This window comes from Daktulosphaira vitifoliae, unplaced genomic scaffold (assembly GCF_025091365.1).
Source record: "Daktulosphaira vitifoliae isolate Bord-2020 unplaced genomic scaffold, ASM2509136v1 Scaffold_1, whole genome shotgun sequence".
Taxonomy (NCBI): Eukaryota; Metazoa; Arthropoda; class Insecta; order Hemiptera; family Phylloxeridae; genus Daktulosphaira; species Daktulosphaira vitifoliae.
Window position 1 is genome coordinate 79,811,538 of NW_026099572.1, and position 11,633 is coordinate 79,823,170.

The 11,633-nt window shown below is 26.8% G+C and overlaps 1 protein-coding gene across 4 annotated transcripts in view; it reads right to left on the bottom strand.

Moving 5' to 3' along the window:
* Positions 1 to 2,785: 2,785 nt before the first annotated feature.
* Positions 2,786 to 11,633, bottom strand: part of LOC126904484 (uncharacterized) — an 11,630-nt gene continuing 2,782 nt past the window's right edge. Inside the window, exons 3-6 of one of the 4 annotated variants that reach the window (XM_050683572.1) lie at positions 11,201 to 11,218; positions 10,138 to 10,281; positions 9,105 to 9,254; positions 2,789 to 3,250 (exon numbers count right to left, since the gene is read on the bottom strand). In XM_050683572.1, the coding sequence (XP_050539529.1) occupies positions 3,054 to 3,250; positions 9,105 to 9,254; positions 10,138 to 10,281; positions 11,201 to 11,218 (509 nt within the window). In that variant the 3' untranslated portion in view covers positions 2,789 to 3,053. Of the gene's footprint in view, positions 3,251 to 9,104; positions 9,488 to 10,137; positions 10,282 to 11,200; positions 11,219 to 11,633 lie in introns of those variants that run through there. The other 3 variants (XM_050683563.1, XM_050683576.1, XM_050683584.1) reach the window with 3 other exon arrangements.

Below are 11,633 nucleotides of genomic sequence, written 5' to 3' on the forward strand. Positions count from 1 at the left end.
AATCTTGTTCTTGTTGTGAGTCTTGTCACAATACTCTTGCAAAATCTTGCATTCATTTATATTTGTAAAAATTTTCTACTTAAAAGGTTTAAATAACGAAGTTATCTACTTCAGTTTGTAAATTCAAATTTAATTTATATGCCATAGGATTTTTAAGTTAGAACTTAATATTAGCATAAACAATATGGATGATTTTTTTATGAATAGTTTGGGGTATTAAAAAAAAATAAACAAATAAATTAAATTATAAAAAAATAAGACGTTATTTAAATAAAGTATTTTTTCACTTAAAACTGATGGCGTGATATTGTCCGAATGGTAATNTCGGTAACGTCAGCTCATAGGTAATATTTAATTTGAACAATACGCGTAATCAATAAAAATCAAAGTAAAATTTAATATTGTCGAATCTGTCATTAATAATCTTAACGATTTTAACCAACAACAATTTTTTTTTTTTTTTTGCAAGAGTGCAATACTTTTGCAGTTTTATTCTTGTTGTTGCAAGATTCTTGCACTTTGAGTCTTGGTCTTGTTCTTGCAAGTCTAGTCTTGTTCTTGTTCTTGGTCTTGCTAAAAAAGTCTTGGTCTTGTTCTTGTCAATTGAGTACAGTCTTGATGTTGGCCTTGCTGATATTATTACAGTCTTGGTCTCATAGAAATGCAAGACCAAGCCAAGACCGCAAGAACAAGAGTAATTCTGCTCATCACTACCCCCTCCGGACACCCATCTACCCATGGACAAAGAAGACGAGAGGTGCAAATAAATCCAACACAAACTAATTTAAGGTCACGAAACCGTCGTAACCGTACCTAAGGTAACCTGATTTAACCTGACTTAATTGAATCGCAATCGTGGTAACCCAAGGTAACGACCCACTAGTGTTAAGCGGCTTAACATAAGCCCTATTACGCATGCCGCGGTTTAAAAAAATTCATTTTCCAAATGGGATACGCGCTAATTCTTGTATGCTTCGAGTCCGCGGATTTGATTTGAAATATTTTAACGACAATATTTAATATTGTTAAAATAGTTTAATAACTATTTATAAATATATTTTACACGAAGCTGTGTATAAAGGAATAGAGTGATTGAGTGGTTAATGCGGCGGATGAACTACCACCCCAAATGTTCGATACTCGTACCTCTGTGTAAAAAAATTGCCTAATAACTGCGGCAACACCAGTCGACCCAGTTCTGCACCTCCTAATCTATTCCTAAAATATCTACCATATAGTATAGGTATCATAGTCATATTTTTTAAGATACACGGTGGGTCATCCATCCATCCATCAATGTTCACCGCTTTACGCCATGTTCCGAACAATACACAATGTTTTTCATATAAATAACGCTGGTGGCCGTCGTCGGCGTAGGGTTTCATTTAGTAACAGCAAACCATTAGATCTTAATAATCATTAGTACATACACAGTTACGTATTAATAACAAAGATAATATTTATACATAGAAATTGACACTGATTGAATATTATACATTCATATCGCGGTCGCGACCTTCATCTTCTTCTTCTTCCTCGCCTTAATCCCAACTACTTGGGGTCGGCCACCCTTATCCTAAACTTCCACTTGACACGATCTCCCACTTCCTCTACGCTTACATCAGCTGTACTCATATCGCATTCAGTAGCACCCATCCATCTCTTTTTTGGTCTTCCTCTACCTCTTCTTCCTTCAACATTAATTTCTATAAATATTCTTACAACTTGCGATTTTTCTCTCCTCATAACATGACCAAACCATTTAAGTCTATTTTCTCTCACCTTATCCACGATTGACGCTATACCTATACTCACTCTTACATGCTCATTCTTATCCTATCTTCTCTAGTCACTCCACTTATCCATCTAAGTATTCTCATCTCTGCTCTACTTTCTTGTCAATCGTCTAACACTCTGAACCATATATCATAGCTGGCCTTATTACAGTCTTGTAGAATTTACCTTTCTACCTCATTGGAATTCTTTTATCGCATAAGACGCCAGACGCTTCTCTCCATTTCAACCACCCGCACTTAATTCTGTGTCTTACATCCTCGTCAATACCACCACTCTTTTGCACAACTGACCCTAAATACTTAAAACTCTCCAATCACGTCCTTGCCTATTGTCACTCACCTCCTCATTTCACGTACCTTATGTTCTTCTTTATCAAAGTCATACTCTATATACTTGATATGTATTTGAACCGGTTATTGCCGGAATTGTTATTGCTGCTCGGTGGTATCGTTTGTTAAATAAAATATTTTATTTAATNGGGCCACCCTGTATGTTTCCATTTGAAAAAAAAAAATTTGACAATTAAATAAGGCATAAGAAATGAAATTAAAAAAGTTTTTATATCAAATAACTTGAAAACAAATGGATACTTAAATTATTTTTATTTCGCGAATAATGGAATGTGTTATAATAAAGAAATCATTCTGTATTAATAGTTATTTAGTCGCTACATCACCATGTTTTTTGGTTGGAGTAATTATTTTAATTGTTCGGTTAATTGTAAATTATTAAAGTTTTAGAAAATATAACCTAAGATATTATTTACTGAGTTTAAAAATAATTAAACCTATACTTTTTTAATTAAATTAAAATTTTTTAAGGTAATCAATAATTTTTTTTGTTTTTGTTATACTTATTTGAAATAATGTTTTTTTAGATATAAGATCTCACCTGAATATTGTTTACAATTTAATTTAGTTAAAATATATGTTACCATTAAAAAAATAGTATTACTCTTATATGGTTAAGGCAAATAAAAAATACTTAATAAATGATAAGTTCTGTATACAATTGATATTAATAGAAAAATAATTAAGATAATAATAAAAATCCTTTAGTATGTAATATAATTTAAGCAAATTTTGATAGTAATTCGTGGCTTCATAAATGTTTGAAGTCAAATTAAGAAAATATTTTGAAATACAATTAATACTTTTTTTAAGAAGCCAAGTTCAATAAATCAATTTTTTGATATTAATAATTACACTATTTGATTTTTTTTCTGTGTGTCACTTTCATTAATGAAGTAAAATGTATTAATATAACCAACTCATCCAAGTTCGAGCTTTTAAAAATGCCTTACAAAATTGACATTTTTCACCAATTGTGACTTTATGATTTACACATTCTTTACAATAGTAATGAAGGCATTTTGTAGAAACATTATAGTTTGCTTTATTTTCATTGCAATTTACACATGGAATTATTATATCTTTTTTATGCACTGGAATATCTATAAATAAATAAATTAATACTACCATTATTTAACATTCATTACAAAGTTTTAATATATTTTTGGATTATCAAATATTTTTTCTGAACTATTGAAAAGCCATATTATTTATTTCAATATTTTTTTGCTTTGCAAAAAATGAGTGAATGAGTTTTACTTACATTATACAAGAACATTTATTTAAGTATAATTAAATATAAACTTTCAGTATTGTACTTTGAATTTGTATTTTATCAAATTGCGTTCAAATTACTATTAAATTATAATAATAACAGAATCGCAAACGTTCGTCGCATTCGTTTTTTGATAAAATTGGCAATTTAAGCTGATTTAAATGTTAAAATTAATTTTTTCGAATCAAAAGAAAAATAAATTGAAATAAGTTTAACTTTATATTCTATCTCGATAAGTTTTATATAATATTCATGAAAATGATTTTTTTTAACTTATATTGCATAACATTATCTTTATTTTAAGTTATGTTTGTAGCTGAGAGTATTTCCGGAACATTTTCAAAATTTAGGTTAAAAAAATTTAATTTTTGTGCAAAAGTTACTATTTTGAATCACCCCTCTAGGCAGATAAAGGGTCAGATTTTCAAAACATTTATATCAAATGAAAGAAAAATATCTAAGGTTACAATATAAAAAAAAATTATTTTAAATTGTTAATATTTCAAAAAGTTGCAAAATGGAAATTTTTAGAAAAAAAAAGTTTAAAAAATGTTGACATTTACCGATATTAAAAATCATAAATTTTTGGGGAATTTTCACTATTTACGGGGAACGAGGGAAAACTTTTTGAGGGTAATGTCTTCAACTAGAAACGATTTGTGATCTTTTGACGTATCGTTGAAAGAAGTTGGATGAGTCAGAGTTGAGAAAAAGTGGTAACTGTTTGGTCACCTATCAAATGCAGCTCCACTTGCGCACCACCTATTAACACAATATAAATTGTCGCGCGTGTGTGTACGGCGAGCGAGTTTGGCGCATAATACGTGGACGATCCTAATACGGATAGTGGCAGGCACGTTTTGGGCCCTTGTATCATTTTCCATAATTTGTTTCCCATGAAAAGCTTTTAGGGGGGCTCCCTCCACTCCTCCTTAGGCAGTATCCCATTCTATGAATCTTACAAGTTCAAAATTTTACCATTGGTTGGTTAAAAACAAATTGTTTTCGTATAAAGTATACTAATTATTACAGTATTATAAAAAACCCAGCACAGGGGGGTCATAGCACAGTAATGACGTGGCATAGTTGGATCAAGTATAATGATATCTGACAATGATTAAAATCACTATAAAAAAAAACACTTCGATGCAAATCTTTAGATAGTGTTTAATTTTAAAAAATTGGTAGATTATTCCAAAAGCTACATAATCTGCTAGTTCCTTATTAATATCCTGATTAAGATAAAGTATGTCCAATGAAAAAGAGATTATAAAAAAATAGTATTTCCCATAGAAAAATTATGTTGATCCATACGCTTTTCAATAAGTTATAGCATTATAATGTTAAAAATGTAAAAAATAAAATTGAGAATTTTCACACAATAATAGCATTTGGTAGCCATTTTCACCTTGAAGATAAAATAAAGTCCGAATTTTTTTTTTCCATGATAAAGTATATTACATTAGCTTTAATTTAAGATATATATAAAAGTGTCAGACTTTCCGGAACACTTTCAAAATTTAAGTTGAAAAAGTAAATTTTTTGTGAAAAAGTTGTCATTTTGAATCCTTCCCTGTAGACAGGTAAAAAGTCAGATTTATAAAAAAAATATACCAAATGATAGGTAAAGAAATCATGCATCTATAAAAAAAATTATATAGATTCGGCCATTTTTAGAAATTTAATGCAGTTTTAAGTAAAAAAAAAATTTTTAAATGTCAAAAATTAGCGATTTTTACATTTGTAATTTTTTGGAGGATCTTACCCTGTAAATGGGGTAAATTTACAGCGTACGAAAGAAACGTTTTCAATTTTTGTAGGTAATATCTTACTAGATGCCATTTGTGATCTTTTGATGTTATGTTCATCAAAATCGGTCCAGCGAGAGCTGAGATTGAGCGTTCACAGATACAAAAAAATATAGTCATAGAACACTATATATATTATTAATTAAAAATTACAGAATCTACAAATTAATAAAAACACACCCTTAATTACATAACTCACCCTAACTACTCCTTTAGTATACCCCTAAATTACATAACTCCCCTAACTACTCCNAGTCATAGAACACTATATATATTATTAATTAAAAATTACAGAATCTACAAATTAATAAAAACACACCCTTAATTACATAACTCCCCCTAACTACTCCTTTAGTATACCCCTAAATTACATAACTCCCCCTAACTACTCTTTTAGTATACCCCTAAATTACGTAACTCCTCCTAACTACTCCTTTAGCATACCCCCTTAATTAATACCTCCCCTAACTTTTAGTATAACCCCTAATTCCTCTTTATTATTCACCCTTAAATATTAATTACCCTTAGATACTATTTTTCTCTCCCTTAATTACTATATTTCACAACCTGAATTACTAATTATTACCCTTAAATATCTGCATCTCACAAATTTAATTACTAATTATTCCTATTTTCTCTCCCTTTATTACCAATTATTATTATTCTGCTCCCTAAATACATATTACTACTAATTTATTACACCCTTAATACTAACCTTAATAGTACTATTGGTTTATACTAATTATCATTATTCAACATCATAGTAAAACCAATTCTTAGCTTTGCATCGAAGCTAATAAAATAATGATGTGAACATAAGCTGATTTAATTTTTCATTTTTTAAGCTATTAAGAAAAAATAATTTGTACCTAAATATAAATAACAAATAATTTATAAATAATTTTGAAAATAAATGTAAATTATAAATAATTTAAAATTTATTTTATTTAAAATTAAAAACAATTCCAGTTTTTTTTTAGTCATATTTTCATTACTATTATTTAGAGCACGCATGTAACAAATTAACAAAAATAAATAAATTACCTATTATAACTACTAAATTATAAAAAAAAGAACAAATTAAAGATAAGATTTATCAAAAAATTTTTCATAGAGTATTACTCTATGGAATTTTGTAATCAACTAGATTCTAATCAATGCATATTTCAATAAGTATCAATGATACTTGATAGTTTGTTATCATTTGTTGGACTAGAGTTAAAAAAAATTTATCTACAACCACGTTTGAAGTAACTGCTATTCCATTTATTATTACGTCCAGAACGTTATTTTTTTCAAATAACGATTTCTATGAATATAAAAATTAAAATGCAGCCATAATAATAACTGTATTACTCAATAGTAATCACAAATTAATAATAATTTCAATGTATATAAGGCCTAGTATGTTATTGATAATTCGTAAAAATAATTGAATTTTAAATTTGGGGGGCCAGCCCTGGGCCACATTAAATTTAAGGGGGGCCAAGCCCACCCATGTCTACGTGCCTGGATAGTGGTGTGCCTCAACCGAGAGCCCAGAGTTGAAATCCGTGATCGTGTTTTTTGGTAACAAGAAGAAATTTTGAATGTCCATCCGCTAGTTTATGTCATAGAGAACATTTCTTTTCCTTTTGTAAGGACGGATTAAATGAACGAACAAGGTTGCATATAAATTATAAATATACAGAGTGATTCATTAAGGATAAGACATTCGTTTACTCAGTAAATATTGAAATTTTTAAATTTTTGGTAAAGAAAATATTGTTTGATTCAAAAAACACTACAATAATATGTAGTAAAAAACATTATAACATCGATATTAGCAGGTACACAACACTGTTATTATCAATGGTATTAAGGCACATTGTTGTGAGTTTATAAATACACTAACTGACAATACAGAAAGTATATCTATTGATAGTCATAATTGATAATGAACAATTCGTGACTGTGATAGCAATATCATAAAAAATCAATTAGCTACCTGTATTTATAATCCCTTGTATATTATTGTATATTACATGAATATTAACTCAAAAATTTGAAATTTTAAGTGTTTATATCTAATAAACGAATAAAGTTATATTAAAAATCAAAATGTCATTTGCTATTAAATTAAAAACTCAAAAATTTTATTAAATTTAAAATATGTGATCTCATTTAAAAAAAAATCAAGTTAATGTTTTTTAACCTGGAAGGGATGAAAAATATCATGTTTTACTACATATTATTGTAGTATTTTTTGAATCAAACAATATTTTCCTTACCAAAAATTTAAAAATTTCAATAGTTACTGAGTAAACGAGTGTCTTATCCTTAATGGTTCACCCTGTATATATATATACATATATATATATATATATTTAATTTGTGTAGTAATATCGGTATAGTCATTTATGTAATATTGTGATTAACGATAATAAATTTACATTTGTTCTGTTAATATTGAAGAGTACTGTCATTAATTTTAGTTACTTAAGATTCAAGTCATGTCTATAAGGCAAAAATTCTGAATGCCCCGGCCTAGAGGTGTAACGAGTCGGTGGCATAACAGTAACAGTTAGATTTTTTAAACAATTATTCCAAGTTTAATTAAATATATATATTTAATAAATTCTAAAGTAAGTTAAACAAATGTTATACTAAATGGATATTTTACTAGTCTTATAAATGTCAGACATAACAATGCAGCGTCTTAAAAGTCATAATTATGATTCAAATATAAATTCTAAATAAATATCAAATAGATATAGTTCCATTTCGAGATGTAACTCGTATACATAAATAAATAGAAAAACTGACCATATATAAGTCAGGGATGACGACTCCAAACCAATTCATGAATTAAAATCAGAGAAAGAGAAATATTAAGAAATTAATTTTAATGGTTATATTATTAAATATGTTGAAAAACAATTAAATTCCTAAAAAATTATATTTATATTCAGTTTAAAATTTTAATAAAAGGGAGAGAAAAATTGCAATATGATATAGAAAGATTATTCAAGTGATTTTAACGTCAGAAAAAATATACCAAGAGAATGATAAAAAGTGGTAAATTATTCAATACATAAAAAATTTAGCATACCAAATTGCAGTAATTATAGTATAGCTCTCTTAAACATAACATGTTTTTTTTAAATTTATAATTATCAATAATAAATAAAAAATAAAACAAGTAATTGGTAAAAGAAATAAATTAAAGCATTTTAAAGTAAAAAATGTAAAATATGAAATCGAGAATTTTCACACAAAAATAGCATTTGGTAACCATTCTCACCACGAAGATAAGTCCAGAGGTCAAAATTTTTTTTTCATAATAAAGAACATTACATTAGCTTTAATTGAAGATATATATAAAAGTGTCAGACTTTCCGGAACATTTTCAAAAGTTAAGTTGAAAAAGTTAATTTTTTGTGAAAAATTTGTCATTTTAAATTCCCCTCTGTGGGCAGAAAAAAGGTTAAATTTACAAAAAAAATATATAAAATGATAGGTAAATATCTAAGGTATTTATAAAAAAAAAATTATATTGATTCGATCATTTTTAAAAAAGTTATGGCACTTTTAAGTAAAAAAAATTGAAAAAATATCGAAAATAAGTGATTTTTAAATTTCTAAATTTTTGGGGGATTTCCCCCATTTACGGGGAACGAGGGAAATTTTTTCAATTTTGAAGGGTAATGTCTTCGACTAGATACAATTTGTGATCTTTTGACGTATCGTTGAAAGAAATCTGTTCGGTGAGAGCTAAGAAAAAGTGGTAACAGACAAAAAAAAAAAAAAAAACACATCATAGTAAAACCAATACCTTCTCAGCTTCGCATCGAAGCTAATAAATAAAAAGAACTATTGTTCAAAAGTTATTACCTCCTGTTTTATTGCAATTTGGACATTTTTCTTTGAAACGCAAATCTTTCTGAAACTCGTAACACAGTATGCATAATCTCCCTTGGCAACAGTTAGTATAAAATTGGAACCTAAGGCCCAATTGAATTTGACGCAAGCAAAATATGCATCCTTATTTATAAATGACAAATTAAAAGTTAATTAATTGAATGAATTAGGAAAAAAAATGCAATTAACCAAAGAAATAGCTAGCAAAAAGATATAAATGCATACTAGAACTTTCAAATTAACAAAGATATACATGAACATCTTTCCAATACTGTAGCTCTATGATTTGTGGAAATTATGGATATGAATTTCAATTATTACTTGAAAAAATCTATACTAATACTCACTTATTTTATCTAAAAAAATGTATATTTATATTATTTATTTGTATATACATTTATAAAAAGTTAGGCAGTTTTAAATAAAAAAAAATTAAAAAATTAGCGATTTTTAAATTTGTAATTATTAGGAGATTTCCCCCCTTTAGGGAGAATGAAGGAAATGTTTTCAATAGAGCAATATTTTCAACTAGATACGCTTTGTGATCTTTTGATGTATCGTTGAGAAAAATTGGTTTAGTGTGAGCTGAGAAAAAATGATAACAGACACAAAAATAAAAATAATAAAAAAAAAATGTATTTATTTTAAGGCTTTGTTCTTATAAATTAAAAAAAATAATTTTGGATTTTTTTTATTAAGGAAAAATTAGTTTGGTTCAAAATTCTGATATTTCTTTATTTATTTTTATTATAATCTAAGTTTGTTACAACTTTTTTATAAATACACCGATATGAGTTTTTGAAAGTTAATCGTAGAAATGGGTTTGAAGGAAACAATTTTTAACCTATATAAAATTAAATATTTAAAGACGTTCTATATGTTAAAAACAAAGAAAAATGTTATAGTTCACAATGTGATAATGTCCGTAAATGGGGAAAAATAGAAATTTTAGTGATAGTGGTGAGATGGTCGGTGATGTATGAAACATTGTAATCATAATACTTACCAGGATATAATATTCCTCGGCAAATGGGGCAATTATGGAATTTGCTTATTTTATCCCAATTGCTAAGACATTTTTCATGATATTTTTTACCACATGTATGCGTTGTAATATCTGTGACAAGTTCTTCCAAACAAATTGGACATTCTTAAAAAAAAGAACAATTAAATAAAATAGTTTTAATAAAAACTAAACTAATATCTAAGTATAAAATACTGATGTGCCTAATTTAATTTTTTCGTTTCATTGTTTATTTGAAACCTTAGAAACTATGAGGAAAGAGTGTAAAAATTATTTTAGCTAAATACATAATAATATTTTAAAAATTGTACGAACTTATTAATTATTATTTGTCAAGTTAGGAGTTTTGTTTTTTATTGATTATTCTTTTGTTCCTCAACTATAAATTTTCCCCTAAATCGCTATTTTTCAAAATATTTTCGAGTAAAAGAATAAAGGTGATAATTAGATACAAAATATTAAATAGCACTAATTATTTCGGAGAGTTTGACAAAGGACAGTAAATTTATTTACTGGACCGCGGCCGGTCACGAATCTAGAAAAAAAAGCTCCTTTTTGCTCTCTGACGTCTTACGTATACCTACAACTATCATTATCATCTACGGCATATATTTTTTATAACACATTTTTACTATGTACGATAATTAATAATTACAAACTATATTTTCTTCTGTATTTATTTTTAATTTTAAATATATTTTAAACATACGAATGCCACTTATCTTGTGTTGACTCACTTTTTTGTACATGTGTACAAATTTACATTATTTCCGTGTCAGGTTACAATCTCTTATCCTCTCACCCTAGGGCTTACATTACATTGTTATGGTGTTCACCTAATTTATTTTCATATTTTTCAAAAATTTCAGTAACAATTTCTTTGACATTTTCCAAAACTATTTAATACACCACTGAAGAATATATTATTAAAAAAACCTAAGTTTATTACATATAGACTTTTTTTATTAAAGTTCCTATTGCAATTTTATGTTAGGTATGAAATACATTTTTTTTATTACTTAATTTTATTAATTAATATACATACCATCATAATTATTCGAATCTGGAACAAATTTTTTAACTGTTAATAACTGTATTATATAAATTAAAAAATATTAATTTAAAACTAAAAATATAAAAAATATGTAGCTCTAATTAACACTATACACATACATATGTGTTTAGCAGTCATGATAGTACATTGTATACTTAATTTTTTAGTAATTTTTTTTTTTAGCTTTTCGAGTTAAATATTTTTTATATCTATTAGTTTTAAAGTAATATTATAAATATATTTTTTATTTTAAATAATATTAGTCACAAGTGATCAATTGTTATTATACTAAATTATTATTTTTATTGTACAACTATAAATATACTGTAATATATTTCTTAAGTAAAAAAGAATTCATTTTAACACGCTTATATTAGTTTCACCTGTATGTATGTATGTATGTATGTATGTATGTATGTATGTA